This window comes from Lepidochelys kempii, chromosome 10 (assembly GCF_965140285.1).
Source record: "Lepidochelys kempii isolate rLepKem1 chromosome 10, rLepKem1.hap1, whole genome shotgun sequence".
NCBI lineage: Eukaryota > Metazoa > Chordata > Testudines > Cheloniidae > Lepidochelys > Lepidochelys kempii.
The window spans coordinates 49,937,436-49,963,741 of NC_136389.1; the positions used below are offsets into that span (position 1 = coordinate 49,937,436).

A 26,306-nucleotide genomic window follows, 5' to 3' on the forward strand; every position below is an offset into this window, starting at 1 on the left:
AACAATGCATGCTTTTACTCAAGAATAAAGAGGAGGAGGACTGTGAGGAAAGAAAAACACTAGGAAAGTACAACACAAGCAACAATAGTATGTTTGTAAGAGGGCTTTAATAAATATTCATAGAAAAAATTAAATATCTCTTTCAGCAGTTTACGGTGCTTAGTTTTGCTATTACCCAAATAGCTGATTTTGTTCTGTTGCTGACTCTAGTTTATGATGTAGAACAGTCAGCTGTTGAAGAGCCAAAAACCAAACAAGTACTTCTCTTGGAAATCATCTTTACTCGATTTTATTCCTGCTCCCAAATAAAACTTGGGGATTTTCAATATGCAGTTAACAACTGCATGTAGCTCTTAAATTAAACTATAGTGGCTGTCTATTGCATCAATCTTTGTGCAAAAAATGATGGTTTTGAGCTGTTACAGGTTGCTGCATCAAATTAATGTTCTGAAAAGTATATGTGCTGCATAAATTAACTCAGATCTGTTACATCAATGGAATAGGCCACACTATGCTGTGTTCCAAAATATAAATTTCATCATGAACATTTTCATGTGGGCATGTAGGTTTAGCAGAGAGAACTGAGTGATTATCAAGTGAATTTTTTTTTCTGAATACCAATTAAAAAAAACACTCTGCTACTCAAACTATTTAAATAGAAGTTAAAAGGTATAACTAAAAAGTCAGCAGACAGAGTTCATGATATTTCCAAGAAAAAGAAACGGTGTGTATGAGGATGGTTGAATTTTTTTTGTAGTTTATATATAATTTCCTTTAACACAGAGAGCAGCAGTTCTCAAACTGGGGTCAGCAAGTCATGTCTGGGGCCGCCGGCCCCGCTGATCAATCCCTCCCCTTCCTTCACAGTGCCTCCTGCATGCTGTGGAAGAGCTGTTCAGCGGCATGCAGGAGGCACTGGGAGGGTGGGGGAGGAGCAGGGATGAGGTGCACTCAGGGGAGGAAAGAGGCAGAGAAGAGGAGGGGTGGAAAGCGGTGGGGCCTTGGGGGCAAGGCCTGGTGCTGAGCAGGGTTTAAGCATCCTTGGGGAAAATTAGAAACCAGCTTGCGGGGGTCTGTGACAAAATTTAAATCAAAATGGGGATCCTTGGCTTGCTAAAGTTTGAGACCCGCTGACATAGAGCATGAAAATAAGGGAGTTTTTTTTATATAATGTATTTAGCAAATAAATTTTTTCCTTTAAAATTTTGTAATAATTAAATTTTTTCCACCACTCAGATTTAAAAGGCGTTTTAACATTTTTGGTACTTAGCCTTCAGCCTCAGTTTCAGATTACCACCGAAAGTGAAGGGTGCTCACATTCTAATACTATTTATGGGCTATTTCACCCCCACCAAAATAAGGTATTAGATTATTACTCTAAAAATATTAGTGATATGATTGCAGAATCAGTGCTTTCTTTCCAGTTTATTTTAGCCCAACATTCCATTTTTATAAAAAAACATTATCCCATTCCATAATTCCAGGTTTTGTTCAGAAAAATCTCAAATGCATGGCTCTTCTTGAATCTTCTGTCAAGTTCAAATGACATATTCAGTATATAATGGCTGAGGATGCTACTTTATTTCATGGGTGGAATTCCACTATGTTGAAGATAACCCCTTATTTCTCCTATTATGTTAACTATATCATATTTTTCTTAACTGGCACAGAAAAAAAGGAACAGTGCATCAGTTGATATACAACAGATATAGGAATACCACAGTTTTCATTGGCAATACTGTAAATGGATAAATGTTAATGTCTCATTAGATGGGGCACCTCTTATTATCCCTTAATAAATATACTACAGTAGTTGCTTTAGGTGATCAGAGATTAGGAATAAATTTAGAAAAGAAATATAGAAAGATGGAGCATTTAACTGTTTTAATCTGACAAAGAGGGTTCTGACACTGAACTACTACATGTACCTCTAATGATGTAGAATTATACATTAAAAATAATTACTATCTGTACAGATGCAAAAATATAAGGTTTTATCTCATACAATTAACCTGGTATAGAAATCATTTAAAAATAAGCAGAAACCTCTTGAACAATTGAGGTATTAATCCTTTTGAATGTTCCTCCAAGGGTATTAAATAAAACATCTTTAATAGTGAATCTAAACATTGCTCCTTCTGCCCTCCCCCCGCAATTTCTGAAAAACGTTAACTACCTAAATAAATGATTAGTAATTTTTGCTTATCTCACACATTCTGCCTTTTTTCAGAATCAGACTCTTCAAGTATGGTAGTACAACTCATTTCACAATACAATACTAATCATATAGATTATTTGAGAATGTTTTTACTTTTTCAGATGCCAAAAATGCTAATGCTGCAATTTGAGTAATACTAAATATTTCAGACTAGTTCTGAAGGCTGAAAAGGTCTATGAAAACTTGCAAAAGTACTTAAGTAATTAAATTTAGAATGCAAAACACTTACACAAACACTAGTATATTATAATCACACAAAGTAAAACTTACAATGCAGCTTATAAATTTGAGTACCCTAAAGAAAAACTCCAGAGGCAGCAAGATCACAAATGAGTAAACTAAAGTTCTTGATGGTAGAAACGTTCATCATGGAGCTGCCTGCCATAATCTGTTGCTTCACTTGTAAGGAACAAATCCTGGTTCTCAAGAATCTCTGCTGCAGAGAGCTTTTTATCATCATTCAAATCCATTTCTTCAATCAGATGAAGAGCCTTTAAAATAAATGGAACACAATGTGTTTTGTCCAGTAAGCTGACGCTTTCATTTATGAATATGCTTTTAGCACTGATTTCTCCAATTCCTACCATTATTTTAAAAGGGACTGTTGTAACACAAAATGTCTGTCACCTTTGAACCAAAGATCAATTCCCTTTGTATGTTTAAGGCACTGTCACTTCCCCCTCAATAGTTGAAACTGCACATTTAGAATACGGGTTTGTTTTTCACAGTTCTTCTTCCGTCTTGTAGCAAAGTGATAATGCTGAATGTCTAGCCTCACTCAATTCTACAGCAATTTAGCAATATCAAACAGGATCAAGCAGAAGAAGATAGTATTAAAACAAATCTCCACAAGCAGCAAAAGACAATGAAGAGTCTTACTGGAAGAGCAAGTTTCTTGTTTATTCCCCTGGTCAATGTGTGTTACACATTCACCTTTTTGCCAGATCCAGAGAACAAGTCTGTTTCATCTCCCAAACACAGTGCTTCAGCTCAGTCTATCGGCAATTTTACTTTTACCTCTGGAGGTCCCCAGTGTGCTGATTAAAATGGCCACCATCACATAAGTGGGGCATCATCCAGGATTTGAACTCCTGTGATGCTTGTAATGAACTTGCAGAGGAAGTATATAATCCACTGGTCAGCATATGTCAAATGTCCACCTCTGTGCCTGATCCACACAAGATGCACAGCTGTTACAACTCTCAGCTACAGAGCCTGGCTCTTTAGGTCAAGCTGTAGATACTCCTGTTTTCAGCTCTGGACATCCCTAATTTGCTGGTCACACTTGCATATTTTCTTCTTTAATTCTGACCTAGTTTATGGTTTGGATAAGAAAGTTAAAAATCTGAGTCAAATATTTCTCCAGTATTTGAAGATGGCTAGTTTAAAATATCTGAGGTACAGAGCTGCAGCTGAATATTCTTTATATATTTATAATCAGTTTAAAAAAAAAAAACTTTGAATTTCAAAATATATGAAGAGATTCGACCATTACACAGCAGCTTTCCCATTAAAGACATGGAACACTTGCCTTCTAAAAGAAAATACTTTTACCTTCAGTCTTGGAAGTGGGGAAATAACAGTTCATAAAGCTGTATCTGTCCAAGTGATGTGTACACACAAGAGCTTCAACCTTGGATAATGTCACTCTCCCCACCCCCACCCTCCACACCACAAGGCCAAAGCAAAAATCTTGATTTTCAGAAATGTCTGAGATAGCCAGGTTAAAGAAAAACAAAACAAAAACCAAACAACCATGTGCTCAGAAAGTACAGTAGATAGTTTGCAGATAGTTCACAATCCTAAACCTCATTCATTTGAACAGTACAAAAGCAAGTAAGTTCAGTAAGTTCAGCAGTAAGATAAAAAAAGTTGAAGAGGCATAGCTTGCTATGGGTTTTAAGCAGGTCTCACTCAAGACAACTGAGTTCTGTTTAAAAGCAAAACAAGTTACATTATGTGTCTCCAAGACAAAAATTTATAACCTAGCACAGCAGTCTTCTCTCCTCCTGTCACTTCTTGGAAATGTAGTATCTATTCTTGATGGGTAGGTACTGGAGCAAAGGTTTAAGAATATTAGATGGTTTTCAAGCTGCAGATCTTACAATATCTACACACATTGGTAAATTAAGGAGAAAGGCATACTATCCCTGGTTTTATTGGTTTGTCTCAACCGACAAACTGTTTTTTGGGGTTATGTAGCTACTAGCTTAAATACATAATCACAAAGGATTTGAGAAAGAGAAATAGTAAAGTCAGCCAAAAATATTTTAAAAAATTAATGACAATGCAGGGACCAAGAGTAGCATTCTACTAAAGCAAAAGATTGAACTGTTAGTCTAAGGGGAATGAATGTGTGGGATTTTGGTAATCTAGTGGTCAAGCAACAAGAAGTCACTTGCAAATATCAAGCTGCAACTGCAAAACAACTTTCAAACTGCATCCAATGACTCATTCAGTGTCACCGTCTCTCTAGCCTGAAGGCTCTAGATTGAGCCCTTGGTACTGGAAAAGAAGACAGGTACCATGGTACAAACAATGTACTGAAATCTTTCAAAATTAAGCTGTCAGCTTTAAAAAAAAATAATAATAATAATCAACTGGATAAGCAAAGAATTACTGAAAAGTTACAAGACCACCCAGGATTTAAAGAAACTACACAGAAAGAGACACAAAGCCAGTTATTCAGCAAGAATAATATGATCCTTGAAGAAAGAATGGAGCAGCCTGAAAAAAATCAGATTTGGGCAAGAAATATCAGGATATTGGGGTTCCTGCTGACAAAGATTGATTGGACTTTTATCTTTGAAGAAATGTTATTTCAATCTTTTTGCAACTTAACCTCAAAAAAGGCCCAACACATTGAGAGCGAATACTGGGCTCCTGGCCAAGTTTTTTTTCTGGTGACAATACAACAAAGATGTTAAGAGGTGGCTTCAGTAACCATGCTTTCCAACACAGAGGAGGTGCTACACTTTCTGACACAGAACATGCTGTCTGTCTCGGAGGCAAGAACAAAAGAGGATCTAAATATGAAGGGGGAAAAACACGTTCTTCCCTCCAATCTGAAATGTCAAATGATCTGATGCAGTCAAAAGAAGGAACAGTTGAATAATCAATATAAAGTTATTGGGGAGAAAAGGGAGAGTGAGGACCGTTTTCCAAAACAAACAATTTGGTTTTGGGACATTAAGTGCTTCAATTGTCTACAGGAAAAAAATCAGAGGAAGGAAAAACGGCTAGACGAAAAATCCATTTAAACTCCTTATAGCACATTACACCTAATTCAACTGATTTATTATTTTAAACTTGGATTATGGTATACTTAGGTTCTGTTTTGGTTTTATGTACTTAGGTTTCTATTACCCAAGACACAAATGGTAGCAACTTATTCAGCTAGATAAAGGGTAACAAGTTCTATCAGAAGAATGCATGTTATGGCTTCTGTATTAATGTTTAATTGATTCATGTTATCCATCTAGTACTTTGGAAAAATTTATCATGGTTTTGCTAAAAATACTGTATCTTCCATCAATTCAGACCGACTATTTACCTTTGAGAAATGCCACTGTATTAATTTTATATTCTGACCAGCATTCATATAGTCCATAGGAATTCCAACTGCTGCACTATGCAACATTTTTGTAACAATCGTCATTCTTTGTTAAGGTGAAAGTCATAATTTTATAAGAACTTTATGAAAAGCATTATTAGATGCTCTTTGGTTACTAAGATGTAAAATATACTTTTTTTTGTACAACAGACTAAATTAACGCAGCATATATTTGGTCATTTTACACAATAGCACAATATTTTCAAGAAGTTTCATTAAGTCTAAACAAAAGCCATGAACTCAAACCTCATACCTCCTCTTGTGCAATACCCTGATTATTAGGTACTACCCAAGTCAGCAGTTCTTGAGGGTTGAGTTTTCCATCATTATCCTTGTCATAATCATTCACAAATCGATCCTTCTCGACAAGTATCCATTCTGGATCTTCATTTGCAGCTAAATAAAAAGTATTTTTTAAACTTAAGACCATTCAATATCTTTGAGATTGTTTTCACCTCTTTTCTATCGCAAAAATTGACTAGGTTTAAGATTAAGCAATGTCACTACAGCAAGCATTACAGATCGTTGTCATTGAATTAAATCAACAAAACAATTTCCTATACAGACACTCCCCGAGTTACGCAATCATTCTGTTCAGGAAAGCCTTGCGTAACTTGAATTTTGCAGAACTCGGAAATGTATACCCATACGATACGCAAAAATTTCCGAGACTCAGAACTCGTACTTCTGGCTTATGGAACTTTTTCCGTAAGTGTGAATTTGCGTATGTCAGGTCTTGCGTAACCTGGGGAGCGTCTGTAGATGTAAACAGAATTAAAAACAAAGCTTACAGTAATGGAACTTTAAGGTTGCAACCTTAAAATTAAAGTCGAGAAATGTAATGAAGGATACAATCAACTCAATCATCACACTTTGAAACAAAAGTGTTTTACTTACAATTGTAACACTGCTTAATCTAACTGAAATAGATTAAGCATTTCTGAAATAGATTTGTGTATTTGGCAATTACTTTACACATTTCTCTGCCTCTTCAATAAAATGTATTTTAAAGAGTAACCATTTGTTAGACAATTTTTTCCTGGTAACAAATTTTATAGTGAACCATTAGCTGACACCTTATGAAACCTCATCAAAAGAAGCTGACATCATACAGAAGACTGAAAAAATAATCAATTCAGAAACAGATGTTTCCACTGTATATAAGGCATGGGTGAGGTCTCTTTCCTTTTTCCTCATTAAAAAGGATGTCTGTATGCAAACAGACTCTTGTTTGAGCTCAGCGGCCCCTGCTGTTGAAGTCAAACTTGCATCATAACTGGATGCTGCAGAAATGGACTCTTCAGGTGGGGCAGGCTATAATTATGAAATGATCAACGGGTTGCCTACCTACTTTATATCAATCATCTGGCAGAGTTTAAGGTTTGCTTGAAAACTAGCCATTAAAAAAAAAAAAAGTTCCTGGTACTAATAGCTGCTTCGGAGTCACCCCTGAGAATCTGTGGTTTTATAACCACGTTTTTTGTTTGTTTTTTTAAAGTGTTTTTCTCCTCCCTGTTGTAGCGTGAAAGCATCAAAAATGCCTCCCTCACCCTATAACTTTAGAGGTGGAGAGGCTTTGTCTCAGACTACAAGGAAAGGAAGCCCCTTTAAGGATTCCAAGCACACCCCTCCTCTTTCCTCAGGGGCTTGGGAAAGGGGAGTAGCAAGGGATGGGAGGGGAGAGAAGGATTCCTAGCTGACTGACTGGATTCACTAGCCCCTGTGCACCTAAATGGCATAAGCCTCTTCCTCTGCACCCAGGAGCCTGGGGAATGTTCTTTGGTTAGGAGTTTAAAAACCAAAACAGCCACCGTGCCTTAGAAGGCACAAAGAAGCCTCTGTTCATTACGCCCCCACCCCCGTATTTTACTTACTTGGATCTCTTCTGTAGTCACCAAGGAACTCTTCCAGGCTCACAAGTCCATCACCATTTTTATCATGTTCTTCTAAAGCCTCCTGAATGACAAATTCCTTTTGTGCGCATATGTATATGTGACAGAAACATTAGTTGGTAAAAACTTAACATTAAGAAAACCAGCAATATATCGTTCTATAGGACTAAAAGAATGCATCCCATATTCTAAACACTTATTGGTTTCAAACAAATTTCTCTTTCCATGTAGAATAGTGCAACAATTAAACAGTCACAAGTCCAGTCCTGGAGGGAATTAAGTCCACACTGCATATTCATTTGACTTTTAATGCAGTCACATTTTACTGAAATCAAATCCGAAAGGGATGCTTGGATTTGGAATCCTGGAATTGAATTCAAGACAATAAATATGAATATGAAATATAAATTTAAAAGGGGCACTGCCACCTATTTGAACAAAATGGATCACTTTTCTCTATTGCTTCCAATTTGGTAAAATACCTTCTGACAGTAAAATTATTAGCGAAACTTTTTAAAAATGATCTGCCTTTGACACTATATTTTTCAATGGAGTTAAAGCCAATGTGCCTGCTTGTCTAGTTTTACCACGCCTTGTTTGTTCACCAATATCACCAGTCATGTCACACAAACTGATGCCAGGTTTGCTTTGTGCTCCCTCTGGTGGCTGGCTCTGCAGCAGCAAAGAACTAAATATTACAGGTTCTATAGAGGAAAGAAGCTATTTCTTTTCAATTTCTTGGCAAGAAAGTACCAAAACAAAATCCCCAGCATATTTAGATTTAAAAAAATTATAGACCTCAGATCATAAAGATGTACCCATTTAAAAATCATACTTGTGAGTGAAAATGTTTCATCTATCTTTATAACTACTTAAAATTACTATAACTAAAAGATTAGGATTTTTTTTCATTTTATTCAAAATCCTCTCAAAAGAAAGTGTTTCACTGTTATGTGTGCATAGCCAGTTTTACTGTTTGTATGAATCTTTCATACAGCACTAAGAGAAAGGAAAATATTTTTTTAAAATAGGAAAATATGATTGTGAAACCACAAAAGTTAGCATGGAAATACAGGAGCTAGTGTGGTAGCTGAAACTTTTAAACTCTTTGAAACTGATAAGAATTCAACTTGACAAGATCTCTTTAAAAGTAGATCAAAATTAACTTAAAGAATGTAAGTAACTTTTTAAACAAAAGCATCAAACATACACAAGCAGCTGAAATGCATCCTTCATCTTGAAACTAAGAATTCACTTCTAATTGAAAACTGTTTTACCAGGCTAGGAAATCTCACATTCTCACTCAGGCCAGTCATCCAAACCTAGTCAATTCAAGTGAATGAAATTAACGTACTACTTGCTCATCTACATTTAGAACTCTTAGGACTTTCCAGAGAAGTTGATACTAGTACGGACGAAGATGCTATGTTCACCTACAGTCTGCTAGTGTTAGTGATGATGATCATAAAATTGATGAACAAATGCAAATGACTAAACTCCACAATAAATATATACAGTGCATAAATAAGTAGGGCTTAATTTTAAGACTCTTTGTGTGAATTGGACTGAGCATATCTTTTGACAAGTGATCGAACAATTTTTCCCAGCCTGGCTGGTGCATATAACAATGCAAGCTGAAACAGTTTTTGCTACATTTGCATGCAGACTCATTTTAAAAAACAACACAGTAATTTATGCCCTCTCATCTCAGCTAGCATCAAACCTGAAGGTTTATCTGTAGTCAGAAAAGTGACTTTCTGCATCCCTTTTAGAGGGCTGAGTATTCCCTTCACTTAATCCTTTCCCATGCCAAAGGCTTCTTCTTAAGATGATCTACATCTTTCTGATGGGGACTCTTTTCCAAGTTAGACCTGACTCCCCCATCATAAACAGAACACTCTACAGCACTATTCCCAACCTAAGGGGAGAATCATCTAAACCCAAGTCTTGTATGACAATTTAAAGCATCTCCACTACTCTACTGGGTAGACTCCTGAACCCCAAGACTAAGGACTAAGATATTTGCACATCATATATGTATGTTCTTCAAGAGAAAGGAATAGTAGTTGTTCAGAAGCAAGTTTTCCAAGGTTCGTTGGGCTAAAGACAACCATTAAAAGGTGCAGCCTCGATTCACATTAACCTTTAGAACAAATGTTTTCCCAAAGTCTTACCATCATATACTCAGCTTCTTCAGGATGCTCAAAAGCAATAAATTCATTCAGATTCAGACCAGGAACTTCATCTCTATTGGCTTTTTCAAACCGCTTCTTGTCCTTTAAATGAAGCTTAAAAAGAAGATTTCAGAAAATAGACCTGATTAGATCACTTAATGAAGCAGAACAACGGACATCCACAGTAACTGGTTTACAGCTAGAAAACACTGTATTACTTTGTTTCACATATGGGTATAACAGAACCTGTTATGTCTACACTAACATAGCTCATGCAGAGGTAGAAGAGGAGTGCTCTTCGTTAAGGTAATTTATACAAGAAGTGTGCATATGGAAACCTGCCACTTTTAGATTCCAAGGGAAGACTTTTAAAACAGGTTCCTGGCCCAGGCCTCAAATGAAAGAGAGGCAGCGTGACCAGACCAAGCAGCAGGTGTATTCTTCACACACATTACTCCTCCAAAATTCACCAATGCAACCACAAGCACTAATCCAGATCATGGCTAGCTGCATAAATTGAGCCCCAAACTACCGAGGGTAGTACAATAATTATGGTAACCATTACAATGTCAGAACTTTCCCTTTAAAACTTTTCACCCTATGCACCTGATTCTCATTTACACCAAGGCCCCTTCACACTTCTCTGGCAATGTAAAGGAGCCTTAAAGAAGGTATAAGTGTAAAGAACTTATCTGTCAGAGGGGTATATGGATTCTTTAATGCAAGGAAGAATCAGGCATAGTGCTTCTGCACATAGTTCTAATGGAAGAGTGAATTCTCCAATCTGTTGTGTGATTAGTGTACACTTTAAAAAAAATAATTTTATTATGCAGTATGTGCAAGTGGGTTAGTATGAGAACCTTTCATATTTCCTGACTTTGTGGTTGGTTTGTTTTTGCATTTAATAGTGAACAGTCTCATAAGCCAATTCCGGTTTGTGTTTGTTTTTTTTGGAGAGGAAAGTATAATAAGGAAAAGCCCAGTGTGTCTATAACTGATCCACTCAAGTGTGTTTGAGGGTTAATCAATGCTTGTAAAGTGTTTTTTGATCCCAGGATGAAAGGGGTTATTAAACAGGTGCAATTAATTATTTTTTATCCATTTCAGATTAATAGTCACAGTATATAGGGATAAGTAAGCCTACATCAGCAAGCTATGAGAGGTCACAAATACATTAAATATAATCATGCTTACTAAAGAGGAAGAGAAATTAATTCCTCACTTATATCCCTCATTTGCTGGCACATCTCTAAATGAAGTTAGGCTAACCTAGAGCAACAAGGCATGACATTCATAGCAAAGTAAGAAAAGAAGATAGTACAGAAGATTTAAAATCCTATATAATTATTTCTGCAACATATAGTTATTTTAACCAATGAAATGTTGATCTTAGCTATGGGTTAAATATTAAAACAACTCCGAGTACTGATTACATGAGACAGTACACTTAGAAAATCTATTTTGAGGAGTGGAAAACAAGACTGCCACCCTTTACTAGATTGATATTTTACTTTCTTTAGAATTAGCTATTAAACAAAAATAACTCCATAACAAAATAAAATTCTGAGTGGAGAAATAGGACAACTGCTCAAATCACAGTAAACATTTAAAACAATTACATTGACATATTTCAGTTGCATGGGAAAAGTGTGTGTGGGGGGGGTGAACTAGTGGGAAACCAAGATACAAACAAAATATTAGTGTGGGGAATGATAAAGCTTTATCTCCCTCAAAGTGTCATACAGTATTATATATATATGCGCTGTTATATCTGACACTAATGGTCTATAATCTGGTTGACAGTTCCATTTGATAGAATTCTTCTTAATTTATTTAGAATGCAGTGTAGCTATGTGGTTAAGTGACTTGCAAAGTTATTCTGAGTTTGTTCACTTCCTCAGTGTGTAAGAGTCATGGTCCAAGAAGATCCACTTTGGACTTGGCTGGCTTCTGTCAGCACCCCATGCACTCATGATTTTTAAATTAAAAAATAGTGGCTCTGACACCTCCTTTCAACCAAAAATCCCAAGATGAACTTACACACTCATATACTGCTGTTTTGGGAACAAACAATTTTGTTGTATGTGTTTATAAATAAGCAACTTGAATGGAAGCTGAGACTTTCCTATGAGTGATTCTTAATATATCTTTTTCACTCTCTCCTCTGCTATTGGTACATGAAGGAAATACTTCAGAGAAGTTATTAATTAAAAGCAAATCTCATACTTGCACATGTGATATCACTAGGCTTGACAGAACTTGAATAATTTTTTCTAATTTCAACAATACTGATTTTTGTTTTTAAGATTTTTTTATACAGATAAAGATTTTCATTTTTGCAATTACTGGAAATTGAGGGGTGGGGTGGGGAAGGAATGGGACAATGCTGATCCCAATCTCTGCAGGTGCAAAGTGCAGGGCACGTTAAGGTCTTGCTGAAGAAGAGCAGAGACCTGTGGCTTGGGCTACGAAGAGGACAAGTCCCCTGCTGCATGTGGACAGAGCCATTCAGCAGCAGCGTGGCTTCCCCTACAGCTAGGGGCTTGTCCTCTTTCTCTTCCTGACAGTCCTTGCTGGGGGCGGGTCTCTGATACTGCACCCCATATTCTTCATAGTGATATTACTAGGATATAATTATAGCATAATTATATATTTTATGCAAGATAAGTCATGTGAGGTATCATTGGAAAGTTATGATTTGCAGACTGTTACTGTTGACTGGGGTTTGCTTTTTGTCAATTTAATTGTCAGCTGGAAAAAAAAAATCGACTTTTACCAACATCTATTGGTTAAAAATCTAATACTGCCAAGCCTAGGTCTGACCAGCTAGAGTGTTAGGTACTACAGAAATAACATGATCAAGTTGCTGACTAAGTTTCAGAATGCTGAACAAATACCTTTTGAATGCCAGAGGTAATGGACTATCTGGAGAAAACGGACATAAAAAATTGGGGGTTTTCCCCCCACCTTAAAAAACAAACCAGCCAAAACAGTATTTCAGATATAAAGAATTTAGGCAAGTAGATAGCACTGATAACTTATCATTAGGTGTTTGAGGAAAGACATCTTGTCATGGAGAAAATAATCTAAAGTGCAGAATTAATTCAAAATTAAAATTATTCACTGAATCTAATACATAGGTACAAATTATCACAATTTAAAAATCTACTCCACACAAATTTGAGAATATACGGAACACTATGTAATGGATTATGTGGTTAGACAGAGGAGTCTAGTATGAATATAATCATATAAATTTACAATTTACCAGTTACCTAAATTCAACCGTCTCTGAAGTAGATACTGAGCAAGTTCATTAGTGCTGGAAATAATATACTGGTTAGGAAAAGGAGTAAGGAACAAGTCTGAGGGAATTTAGGTAAAACAAAATATCAGAACTGGAATTTATTACAACACCCAGGGCTAACAACCTCACAAATGCTACCACAGGATATTTAATTACCTCAAGCGATGGGAGCCTCTCTCTCATCCAAAGACAAGGCCTTCAAATGCCTAGGGTTATCTGTGGAAATGTCTTATCCAACTAGCCCAACCCAGTTTACGAGATATGACAAGACCATAGCTTCAGGTGGTCCAGCGGACAGTAAAATCAGGAATCAGATTTTTCATGAAGGTATGATATAAGAACTAAACTGTAGGAAAGTGTCAATCTTCTACTTATTTCACAATGCATAGCAGTTAGGACAATGGAAACATCAGTAAATTAAACTTAAGAGAAACAGCTGCAGCAAGTAAAGCAACACCTTGCAGATGGGAAGGGGGGAGCTGAGTCCAGGATAGGGCTAATTCTTTCCTTGCTAACACAGCCCGGAACCAGAATCACCCCTTCTGGAGCATCAAGCACCCTGAGGCATGGGGATTTGGGGAAGAGAGAAACTCCTGAGTGGAGCCAGCCCAAGACTCAGAGCCTGGCTACTCTTGCGAGTTAGACCGCATTAAAGCAGCCCTGGGTGCTCTAGCTCACTACCCGTCCACACTGGCAAGGCACGTAGAGCGCTCTGACTCCACAGCTAGAGTGCTCCTGGTGCTCCACCTCAGCAAGAAGATTAACGTTTGTTGCGCCTTGGCTGAAACGCCTGGGTGTCAGTGTGAACGAAGCATTGCATTACTGCACTCTGATCAGCCTCCGGAAATGTCCCATAATCCCTTTAAGTCAAGTGGCCACTCTTCTCATTGTTTTGGAATCACTGCAGGAATGCAAATATGCCATTTGAAAGCTCCCTTTCTGACAGCTGGCTGCTTATCGGCTCCGAGACAAAGCAACCATTACTATGGAATACTTGGGGGGGGGGGGGAGAATCTGCTGCTGTCTGAGCTTACAAGATAGCATGCTGACATGCTCTCAGCCCCCCCCAAAACCCACTCTCTCCTCCCACATACACACAACACGCTCGCTGTCACACCCCACCCCCATTTGAAAAGCATGTTGCAGCCACTTGCACGCTGGGATAGCTACCACAATGCACTGCTCTCTGTGGCCATTGCAAGAGCTGCTAATGTGGCCATGCCAGTGCGCTTGTAGCTGTCAGTGTGGACATATTGCAGCGATTTCCCTACTGCGCTCTACAAAGGCTGGCTTAACTCAAAGCGCTCTACATCTGCAAGTGTAGCCATGCCCTCAGAGGACAACAAATACAAAGGCAGCTGCAGCATGATGTCAGGCACTAATCATTAGACTACCTTCTGACTTTGGACACTCCCTCTCTTATGCTTATTGGCCGTTTGCTCTAACACCTCCTGCTCCCCTGTCCCAATCTTCCACGTCCACCTCCCTCTTCACTCTTCCCTACTGCCTTTCAATGTCCCCCCTCCCCCTGCCTTTGTCTTTCCATTTAGCTGATCACCTCTTAACAAAAAGCTCTACTTGAAGGGGGAAAAAACAAAAAGCCACCCTCACATCACACCAAGCCCCCTCCAAAAAGAAAAACATATTAAGGATAACATGACATTTGCAAACCATCACTCTGTTCCCATGTTACCTCTCTTTCCCAAACCATTTGTCTGTTATTCTGGTTGCACAGAGCCTAGCACAATGGGGCCACATTCTTGGTTGACCTCTGAGTGTTACTACAATACAAATAAAGAACAGATGGGTATAGTACATAATTAGTATTGTACAGAAATGAAACAGTGGTCAAAACTTTGGGGGACCAGTTAAAAGTGTATTGCTTGTAGAAAGATTTTGAGTTGTATTTAAAAGGGAGAGGGAATCCATGAAGGTCCCACCAAATGTGGGAAATGAGGGAGGGGAGACTTACAGTTTAGACTTGGAAGAGCAGATGTTGGGAGAAATGGATAAAGCTGTGGCCCGGAAAGGTCTTGTAATCTAAAGGATTGTCCACACTAGGGAATTTTTCAGATTTCCCAGCCACAATGAGAACTGTAGTGTAGACAGGGCTTTGGCTGTTGCCACTTTTTAACACCATGCTATCTAACCTTGCTGGAAGCAAGTCTAATTAACACTTTGCAGTCAACAGTGTCAGCAGCCTTTCTGTACTACAGAGTCCCAACATTGTTTACAGGAGTTTAGCAGATTTATGGTGATATGGCTGAAGGGTACAACAGATCTACACTCTCTATCAGAATGCACCAAAGCAATAGGTGGCATAGGCCCGATTCAGGAAAGCACTTAAGCATCTGCTTAAGTACTTTACTGGACTGGAGCAATAATGAGCAATTCTCTGCCGAATAAATTAACAATGCAACAGATTTAGTCATTTTATTAGTTAGAACAGAAGTAAGTGCCTTGTTATAGAACTTGCTTCAGGACACGGTCAGCAACTTTGACAAATTTCTATAGAAATAGCAAAGCAAAGGGGAGACATAATGTAGCATGCACACACACACACCTATGATTTTATCAACTGGATTATTCATTTTTATAGCACCCATCACCATAATATCTGGGCCCTAGACAAGGTTCCCTTTGACAATATTTTGTATTTTTTCCCCTTTAGCTCACTGGGCCAGTAGATACACTGAAGTGAATAGTATTCTCATAACATCAGGAAAGGGTATGAACTCATTCTTTGGCTTATGCCCTAAACTCTAATTAACGGGGGCTAGGAAGAAACTTTTCCTATGAGCAGGTTATTCCATAGTTGCTTCTACAGGTATCTTGTACCTTCCTCTGAAGCAGCTGGTACTGGCTACCATCAAAGACAGGATAGCGATTAGATGGGTCACTGGTCTGATCCAGTATATTTCCACCTTACATTGCCAAGTGAGGCATCAACTGAAGTGTGGCTTCTAGGATTCCATTACCAATATATTAGTACCCTACTCAATTCTCAAATGTGGCTTGTTGTGTCATTCATTTTGTTGGCAGGAATGTCAATATTTTATTACCTTTTCACTATTCAGCTAGTCCAGGCAGCAGAAAATGTTCAGTCTGTTTACCAGCTCTGACTGTGTTTAACGATGCAACAGAATAAAATGACTAAATAATCCAACACCGCTGCCATTTGCCTCTGCTTTGTGAAAGCTGGTGCTGGAGTATCTTACCTGTCTAAATGATTCTTCTTCTTGATCTTCCAGGAGAGTATTCTCATCGAAGTCAATTAGACGATCATACATTTGAATGTTGTACTCCTCCCAAGATACTAATCCATCACCATCTTTATCATATTCACCAAACTGTTGTTTAGCCTCTTGCGTAACATAATGCTTAAAAGACTGCTGGATCCATGAACTTAGCTCATCTGTGGAAATGCCACATAATGCAATGAAATCTTTATTTTAACCTTTTTTTTAATTGAAAAAGCAATTACAGTAAATGTTGCATTTTCTACATTCCTAAACAGCATTAACAAGGTCTCTTCACATTCAAACAGTGGAAAATTTTACTTGTTAAAATAATTACATGCAATCACGTAAACAGGGCTTCAGTTGTGCCACAGAAATCCACTTTCTATAGGATATTCCTGTTTTTCATGCCAGCCAAGAGAGAGAACCAACCAGTGCTAAAATCCTATGTTATTCCCATGTAGCAGTACTTTCTCCATTAATACTATTAGTAGCATGAAACTGATTACCATCATGATGCCTATTTCAAATTGTTTACAGGGCTAGAAAATACATGAGGAACAGTATAGTTTAACCAAAATCTGTGGGTACAAAAGGCATACTGTGTAAAGACAACTTTCTGCAAAACAAAATTCAACCATTTTAAAAAGTATTCAATATACCAGATTTTTGCATTCTGAAAAGTGTGACAAGCACAAATTATAAATGAGTACAATACATACAGCTATATAAATCCATCAATAACCCCTAAAGTTAATTATCCAAAAGAAAATACTACCAAAGGATTTCCACTTAAAATGAGCCCCAACTAGGCCTTATAAATTTTGGAGTAGACATTAAGCTTTGTTTTTCAAGGAAATATAGCAATTAACAAAAACCCCACACCAAGATGTAGCCAATTGGCAAGTTCTCCCTCTTATACTTAGATGTCTTAACCACCCAATTAAAATGAATATTTCCCAAGATCATATTTTCAATAAATTAAAAACCCCAAAACGCATGCATGCACATTTATGCACTCACACCCTTCCTATTATTAGAAAAAGAATCTCTAGTCAAAGCCATTAAATTCTAGTGCAATTCTGAAAAGTGACAAATGTAGTCTGAAATGGCACCTTTTTATTCAGATGATCTGCACTCCCACCGTTTCACAGCAGTCTCTTACACTAAAATAAGTTTGTGTTACTTTATTCCTTTTAGCAATACAAAACTAATACAACTTACGGGGGGGCCCTGTGAAGTTAAGTTGCTCAGCCTTTGGCTTCAGCCCTGGATGACAGGGCTCAGGGTCCCAGGCATCAGCCCTGTGTGGCGCCCTCGGCCTCAGTGAGTCTAATGCCAGCCCTGCTTGGCGGACCCCAGGGACCCTTGTTGAGAACTGCTGCTATAGAAGAAACTTAAGAAGGAATTGATTCTAACTCTCTCTCTCTTAGCTGTGTTTACTAAGAAGGAGTAACAAGAGTAAAAAAGCAGAAACATCTTATTTTTGCACTGAAAGAATCAGATAGGATTCTGGATACATACAAGACAGTTACTTTGCAATCCCAAAGGAGTACCTGTGGCTCCTTAGAGACTAACCAATGAATTGGAGCATAAGCTTTCGTGAGCTACAGCTCACTTCATTGGATGCATACTGTGGAAAATACAGAAGATGTTTGTTTTTATACACACAAATCATGAAAAAATGGGTGTTTATCACGACAAAAGGTTTTCTCTCCCCCCACCTCACTCTCCTGCTGGTAATAGCTTATGTAAAGTGATCACTCTCCTTACAAGAATACTGCACAGGCTCAAGGGAGACATGTTGTAGGGACTGCCAAGTTTAGACACCTGGTAACTAAAGAACGGACCTTACCAATGGGGGCAGATAGAAAAGAAGTGGGGAGAATCCCAACAGTGAAGACACCCTCTTTCATATCACACTCTAGCCAGTATTTGTTAGATATACATGCAGCTGCCCCCTTCTGGCAACTGAAAGTGAGACTCTCTCACACCAGAACTTTTTGATTGTATCTCTGCTACCTGTCCCTCCATCTCCACATTTTGAGTCTTCCTCTCCTGTTAACAGCTCCACTGCTTGCCTTTCCTGCTTCCTATAGCTTTCCAGAATAGCAGAGTGAAATCAACATGTCAACTTTAACACTTAGCCACAGGAGAGTAGCAGTGAATTTGACCACTCACTTGTTACTACTATCTCTCTGCAATAGCTTCACAAAGCTATGAGCAGCAACAGAGACACACAACAGTGTCTGCAGACAAAGAAAGACACAGCTACGCTACTAGGTTTGCAACTCAAGATTTTTAAGTATCACACTGCACTATTTTCTCACCCCTACCCACTGTGTACATGAGTTTTTTCCAGTGACACAAAATCTGTGTGCAGCCCCTACCATCAGTAAGGAATCCATCGGAGTCCAAGTCAATTTTCTTTATGATGGCCTTCAGTCTCTTTTGCTGTTCTTCGGGACTGAGTTTAGCGTATTCCTCTGCTCCGTCCTTTGGAAGGAGAGAGAGAAAAAAAAACAACAACAGAACTAACACACAAAAGTCTGTTACAGCCCTGCCACTTCTGAACAGAGGGGGCAGATTAAAATCTCTCCCCCCGACAAAAAAATAAATCACACAACAACCAGCACTAATTTAAAAAAAAAAGAGGGGGGGGGAGAGCTCTCAACGGGATGGGTGTCATCTTTCAGTAGCGTTCAGAGCCTCCCGCCCCAGGAGACGGGCTGCTGCAGCTCTGGGACTCATCGCCCGGCGCCCGCTGGCTGCGGACTGGGCTCCAAGAAGGGCTCCGCGCTCCCCAGTGCGGGTCTGAGGGGGCTCCCGGGCCGCTCACCTGGCCTCCGAGCAGCGCCTCCCGGTCGTAGTCGGCCCGGTGGTCGCCGTCCACGTAGTGCTGGTCGCTGGGTCCCCCGCACGCCGCGCGCAGCACCCCGAGCACCAGGCCCAGCCACAGCAGCGGCGGGGGCCGCATCGCGCCCGCGTCTCCGCCGAAGGAGGAGCAGAGCTGGCGGCGGCGCTGCTGCCGTCCGCCCTGGCTGGCTGGCTCGACAGGCTGGGACCAGAAGGCTGGTGGGGGCCACCCGGCTGGCGGCTCGTTCGCTCGCTCGCTCGCTCTACGAAGACGCGGCTGCAGAGCCGGACACAGCGCCCCGCACCGGCTGCGAGCAGCCTCGGCAGGGAGAGAGGGGCTGTGAACGGAGCCGGGCTATAGCGGTGCCCAGCGACCCCAGGCCCCGCCTGGTTCAGAGCGACTTGGGTTCCGCCTCCCCCACCTACGCTGAGGGAGTCCGTGGAGTGCAGCGAGGAACAGACTTGCCGAGTCACAGCTCTCTAACCACAAGCCCCTACTCCCATGCTGAGCTGCGAAGAGAGGACCCAGGAGTCCTGATGCCCAGTCCCCTGGTCTAACCACTAGCCCACACTCAGCCTGGAATTGAACCCAAGAGTCCTGGCTCTCCTGGGTTAGGCCCATGTCGTTGCCATTCAACATCCTCCTTCCCACCAGAGCTCTTTAATTTACTATACCATTTAAAAAGGAAAAAATAAAACGACTTTGGACCCTGGGCTCACCGTCCCCCATCCCCCCTGCATTGCCCCTGGCCCTCCCTCCCCAGTCATCTTGCCCATCGCCCTTGGCACCCTCTGTCTCCCTACCCACCTGCCTATCCAGGGCTTAATTTGTGCCCTGGCTTGCCAGGGCTGAGTAAGTCTGCTGTGAAAATTGATATTTGTATGGTTGTTAATATAATTTTTCACAACCTCCCAGCTAGCTAGTAAGTCTGCTATGAAGAGTGATATTAACAAACGTACAAATATCAATTTTCGCAGCAGCAGGCTTACTAGCTAGCAAGTCTTTAAAAAAAAAAAAGGCAACCGAAAGCAACAACAACAACAAAATACAAGGATGTACAAAGCACCTTATTTGTGTTTCTATTCTGTTTAGGTCCAGTAAAGAATAGAGAACTGTATGTCATTTTTATTATTGAGTCTGCAATAAAACCCTATATAAATAACTTATAATGATTTGGACATATAGATGTGCATATTTATTTGTTTTCCCTAAAGTTAATTAAGTATTTTAAGAAAATTTGTCATAATGGCCACCAGCAAGAGTTGGTGGCCGCACTTTGAGGCCACCAAAAATTTTATTGTGAGAACCCCAGAAGGTTTACTTAGACCAGCCTCTTAAGGTTCCTTCCAGCCTTACAATTCTATGGTTCAAAGAAAAGGATAAGTCCTGTAACTGTTCATCACTGTTTCAGAAAATAAATTAAAACTTGGTCAGTTTCTGTACTGGCGCTGACCATAATTTGTCTTTGCACTTTTGGCAAAACTGTGTTCAGACTAATTGAGCTGTACCCGCTGCTAACACCCAACAGCAACAAACCAAAGCATCTTTGCAGCATGTTTTAAGAGCTGTCAGGTGCACCACATACATTTCATGGTCCACAACTATTATAACAGATTTCCCAGATAACATTAATTCAGTGCAGATGTGTTACATGCAAGCTTATTTGCAATGTGGTCATGCATTGAGATGACCAAAGATAGGAAAAGGAGGAAATATGATTACAAGGGTAATAAAACAAACAGAACACAAACATGTTATATGTATATATATTAGGCAAAAAAGTACAGTTCATGAATAACACTTCCCAAGAGGGAAAACATAGGAGATTATATTCTCTTGAAAATTTGCTTGTGTCAAAGTGTTTCTCAACATTCTTAATTAGTTCTACAATAACATTTAGAGTCATTCTGCTGGGGTCAAGACTCTTCCATAATCTTGGTCATTTTAGAATTAGAAATGGTACCACAGGGAAAAAAAAGTTCTTGCCCTCTGTATTAGTGGAATTTTCTGATCAAACACCTGTGCCCTCAGATTAGGATCTACAAGGGACCAGTCCTTCATAAAGGTCTCTAAATTTTTACTGCTTAGTTTGCCTGATAATCATTTTAATATTCATATCAGAACCTTCCAGTTCACTGCAGGTAAGATTTCTGATCTGAATAATCTTTGATTTTACCGCTTTCTTCATCAATGCCATCAGTTAGGACTACAATAATGATATATTTTCCCCACCCTATGGTTTCATTATTTGGAGCTGCTCTTTTAATTGCAAAGAAATTCTTTTTAGGAAGTTGTGTTCCAAACAGATTTTTGACTGTGTTGGATTTTTTTTTGCCTCGCTTTCTAATAACTGTGCTTAACCTCTAGTTTCTTTTGTTCTCTGAGTGCTTTGCAAACCTGAATCTGTTTCTATTTAATTGTTAGCATGACAGCAGATTCCCAGCAACGAAGCCAATGGAATGCTTAACAATAATCTCAAACAGGTAACATTGTCTGTCCTATCTGTTTTTTTTTACTAGAACGTTGACATTTCTAAATTTTAATTTTGCTGCTTTTCAGCTAACAATTAATGTACCTTGATTTTCTGTTATTTTCTATTATGCATATCATTTTGTATTATTTCACTGTCAGAATAATGTAAACTGAGCAACAATTCTGTGATAATTATAAAGAGTATAGTCTTATACTGTTCAAATATGAAGTATATGGATTTCAAGATAGTGATAATTTACTGAGTATCATTTACATTGCATTCTGAGTGTCGTTCTAAATGATTTATAACACCCTTCATTACGAAGGATTCAAGAGTGTTTTTGAAATTTAAGACACTACAGACGTGATTTTCCACTGCTTTACACTTAGTATAGCCATTTACACCTGGATGAACTGGTTATACACTACCACCATTCTGATTTGATATCAGTTACTGGTACTATATATCAAATCAGAATGGTAGTATTTGGTATCACATGCTCAGGCAAGATACTAGGGAGGAGTGTACAGAGGCAGAGGAACTGAGATGTGGCAGCATACAAAACACAGCCATTTTGGGGTGTGGCAGAGGGGATGAGGAAGAACACAGAAACATGGTTGTTTTCAGTTGTAGGGTATTGGGGACAGCGCACATGTGTGGCCACACCCAGGTGTGGCAGTAGAGATAACACACAGCTATGACTGCACTGAGGCATGGCAGAAGGAAGCATGCGGATGTGGCATGTCAGGCATGACAATGGTGTAGTGTAAAGACATAACTATGCTCAGGTGTGGCGGGGAGGAACGCACAGACATCACTGTGCTGGAGACATGGTAGCATGGCTGTGCAAAGGTGTGTAAGGGGGCAATGAACAGATGTGGCTGTAAGAAGGCATGGCTGAGTGGCATGATGGAATGCTAAAACCATATTATAAAGTTGAACCACAAGGTGGGATTGTGTGTGACATAGCTTACTTGAGCTGGTAGCAGCTGTACCTGGCAGTGCATTAAAGTGTCTGAAAGAGAATACGTCTCTTAGTATCTCCCTGATGGAAGTTCTGTAGTCAGTCCAAATCCAGTACAGAAGCCTGACCTGCTAGTAGCAGGCAGCCTTGCAACCTACTGTGTACAAGGAGTACACATGACACAGGTAATGCAGACATGACAGTTGAGGGCAAGGGCAGAGAGAGCATACAGATGTAGGTCATGGGTGTGCTCAGGCATGGCAATGAGGGAGTGGACAGACATGGCCATGCTCAGGCATTGCAATAGGAAAGGCAAATAGACACGGCTGTGCTCAGGCATGGCAGACTGGAAGCATACAGACATGGCTGTTGTCAGTTGTGGCAATGTGGAGGACACATGTGGCCATGGAGAGTGCATTTAAAACAGTATTTTATTGTCACTCTTTTGTGTCCCCACACTACCACACTGGTCCTGTGTGACACTGAGACAACTACATTGTACCTAGTGATAATAAACCTTATTATTATTATGCATGAATTAATACAAATACATTTCACTATTTTTTCCCTGCCTTCAGTTTTCTCACGGATGGGGAAAATGGAAGATTCTGTCACTCCTATAGGTGCGAGATCACACCCGAGGCCTAAAAACCCTGTGTACGTAATACACCATTTCTGACTGAGGAGAGCTGCAAGTCATGTCCCCGCCCTGTGCCTCAGTTTCCCCATCTATAAAACAGGGATGGCAATGCTTAGTTCCTTTGTCTATTGCTTTGAAATCTACAGATGAAAAGCACTATTTAAGAGCTAGGTATTATTATTATTTAGGCATTGGGCTACAGTGTGTGCGTTGAAGGGAGGGAAGGGCTGAGATGTACCACACAAGTCCCTCTACAGCCCGCACTCCATTCTGGCCATGACAGCAGATCAACCCATTTGTGGTACCTTTTATCTACCCTGCCGCTCTCTATGCCAGGGTTCCTCCCCCCTCTGCCACTCTTCCATCAGAGTCCATTTGCCCTTTCTTAACCGCATCTCCGGCATCTTGTCCCCAGTGCTGCCTATCTGCTCCTCCCCTGCTCTGGATTCCTTTTGCCTCCTGCATAAGCCCTAACCATCTCCCCCGCACCCCCGCCCTCCAAGCAGGTACTGGTAGCAACGAACTACGGGCAGACGTAGGGCAGCGCCTTCGCCGGCTGGTACTGAGCACGCGCAGGCGGCTCCGGCATGTTCCGACAAGCCGCGACGGGAGGCCCTTGCTGACTCTGCACCGGCCCCTGGCGGGATGAGATGACATCAGCTCGGCGGGACGCGCGCAGGCGGGACAACGCAGCAAAGAGGAGAATGTAAGTGTGGGTCGCTTATTGCGCTCCGCGGAGTAAAGGGGAGGGGCGACTTGCTAAGCCCCGGGGTGATAACAAGATGGCGGCTGGCCGGCCCGGTTCCCTTGCCGGAGCCGGCTGCCTCTCTCCATCAAGGCGGGCGGGGCGCGGGGGATGGGCCTCCCTAGCGCTGGCGGCAGCACCTGCGGGGTCCGACAAACAAGGGGTTGCTGACAGCCTGACACCTGGCTCTGCTGCTGGGAGGGTGCGTGGGGCTGCCGCGCATAGGCTGCTGTGGGGCCCCTGTAGGCAGGGAGGGGAAGGGAGGCTTTCCCCGAAAGCGGGCGCGCTCTATAAACTCCTCTACCAGTTGTTTCCAGTGAATGCATCCAATGAAGTGAGCCGTAGCTCATGAAAGCTTTTGCTCAAATAAATTTGTTAGTCTCTAAGGTGCCACAAGTCCTCCTTTTCTTTTTCCTCTACCAGGGACCCTCCCCAAAGCCCCGCTCCCGCGCAGCGGTCCCTCGCATGGCTGGAGGCTGGGCTGTGTTGGGGGGCTCCTGAGTGTGGAGGAGAGAGAGCTCTGCTCTGTGCTTGGGACCCCCTTTGCTTAGCACTTACCCTGAAGCGAACTTTGCTCGGTTGTTTGGGCTTTGGAAAAAATACTTTACCCACTTGCGCAAACGGCATCTAAATATCTACCACTGGCATCAGGTAAACGTGATTAGTCTTGTTCAGAGGGCAGCTGGAACCTAGTTATCGACCAGAAGACTTTAGAGGTGTTAAGCAGGACTGGAGGCTCCAGTCTGGAGCCACCCTGAACTCTTACAGGATCGTGTGGGAATTCAGTCTAACCCTCCAAGAACGTCTTTAGAACAGCTGCTGTAATTTAGGAGTTGATCCAAGTCCCAGGCTTGTGATCAACCTAAACTCTGTGGTGGTTCAGTGCACACCAGTTCTGGCATACCATTACCAGCTGAGGCTTATAGTTAAAGGGGTGCAGTAAATTTAAAATGAATACTTCTGTTTTTTTTCTTACTAGAGTTACAAGGAACACCTGACAGGTTTCAGAGTAACAGCCGTGTTAGTCTGTATTCACAAAAAGAAAAGGAGTACTTGTGGCACCTTAGAGACTAACCAATTTATTAGAGCATAAGCTTTCGTGAGCTACAGCTCACTTCATCAGATGCAAATCGTGGAAACTGCAGCAGACTTTATATATACACAGAGAATATGAACCAATACCTCCTCCCACCCCACTGTCCTGCTGGTAATAGCTTATCTAAAGTAATCATCAGGTGGGCCATTTCCAGCACAAATCCAGGTTTTCTCACCCTCCACCCCCCACACAAATTCACTCTCCTGCTGGTGATAGCCCATCCAAAGTGACAACTCTTTACACAATGTGCATGACAATCAAGTTGGGCTATTTCCTGCACAAATCCAGGTTTTCTCACATCCCCCCCCACCCCCATACACACACAAACTCACTCTCCTGCTGGTAATAGCTCATCCAAACTGACCACTCTTCAAGTTTAAATCCAAGTTAAACCAGAACATCGGGGGGGGGGGGGAGGAAAAAACAAGAGGAAACAGGCTACCTTGCATAATGACTTAGCCACTCCAAGTCTCTATTTAAGCCTAAATTAATAGTATCCAATTTGCAAATGAATTCCAATTCAGCAGTTTCTTGCTGGAGTCTGGATTTGAAGTTTTTTTGTTTTAAGATAGCGACCTTCATGTCTGTGATTGCGTGACCAGAGAGATTGAAGTGTTCTCCGACTGTTTATGAATGTTATAATTCTTGACATCTGATTTGTGTCCATTTATTCTTTTACGTAGAGACTGTCCAGTTTGACCAATGTACATGGCAGAGGGGCATTGCTGGCACATGATGGCATATATCACATTGGTGGATGTGCAGGTGAACGAGCCTCTGATAGTGTGGCTGATGTTATTAGGCCCTGTGATGGTGTCCCCTGAATAGATATGTGGGCACAATTGGCAACGGGCTTTAAGAATTAAGAATAAACTCCAGCGAGAAACTGCTGAATTGGAATTCATTTGCAAATTGGATACTATCAATTTAGGCTTAAATAGAGACTTGGAGTGGCTAAGTCATTATGCAAGGTAGCCTGTTTCCTCTTGTTTTTTCCTACCCCCCCCCCCCGATGTTCTGGTTTAACTTGGATTTAAACTTGGAGAGTGGTCAGTTTGGATGAGCTATTACCAGCAGGAGAGTGAGTT

At 40.5% G+C, this 26,306-nt stretch overlaps 2 protein-coding genes across 6 annotated transcripts in view; one reads left to right on the top strand and one right to left on the bottom strand.

The window, feature by feature from the left end:
* Window positions 1-1,559: 1,559 nt before the first annotated feature.
* RCN2 (reticulocalbin 2) lies at window positions 1,560-19,633 on the bottom strand. The gene is made up of 7 exons (XM_073303506.2): window positions 19,283-19,633; window positions 18,834-18,939; window positions 16,423-16,619; window positions 9,898-10,011; window positions 7,706-7,802; window positions 6,085-6,227; window positions 1,560-2,709 (listed from the first exon to the last, which is right to left on the bottom strand). The coding sequence occupies exons 1-7, from the start codon at window positions 19,418-19,420 to the stop codon at window positions 2,557-2,559; spliced, it is 948 nt and encodes a 315-aa protein (XP_073159607.2). The 5' UTR covers window positions 19,421-19,633; the 3' UTR covers window positions 1,560-2,556.
* A 4,268-nt stretch (window positions 19,634-23,901) lies between these two features.
* SCAPER (S-phase cyclin A associated protein in the ER) overlaps window positions 23,902-26,306 on the top strand; it is a 345,099-nt gene continuing 342,694 nt past the window's right edge. For 3 of the 5 annotated variants that reach the window (XM_073303508.2, XM_073303509.2, XM_073303513.2), the window contains exon 1: window positions 23,902-24,083. In XM_073303508.2, the coding sequence (XP_073159609.1) occupies window positions 24,028-24,083 (56 nt within the window). In that variant the 5' untranslated portion in view covers window positions 23,902-24,027. The remainder of the gene's footprint in view (window positions 24,084-26,306) is intronic. The other 2 variants (XM_073303512.2, XM_073303510.2) reach the window with 2 other exon arrangements.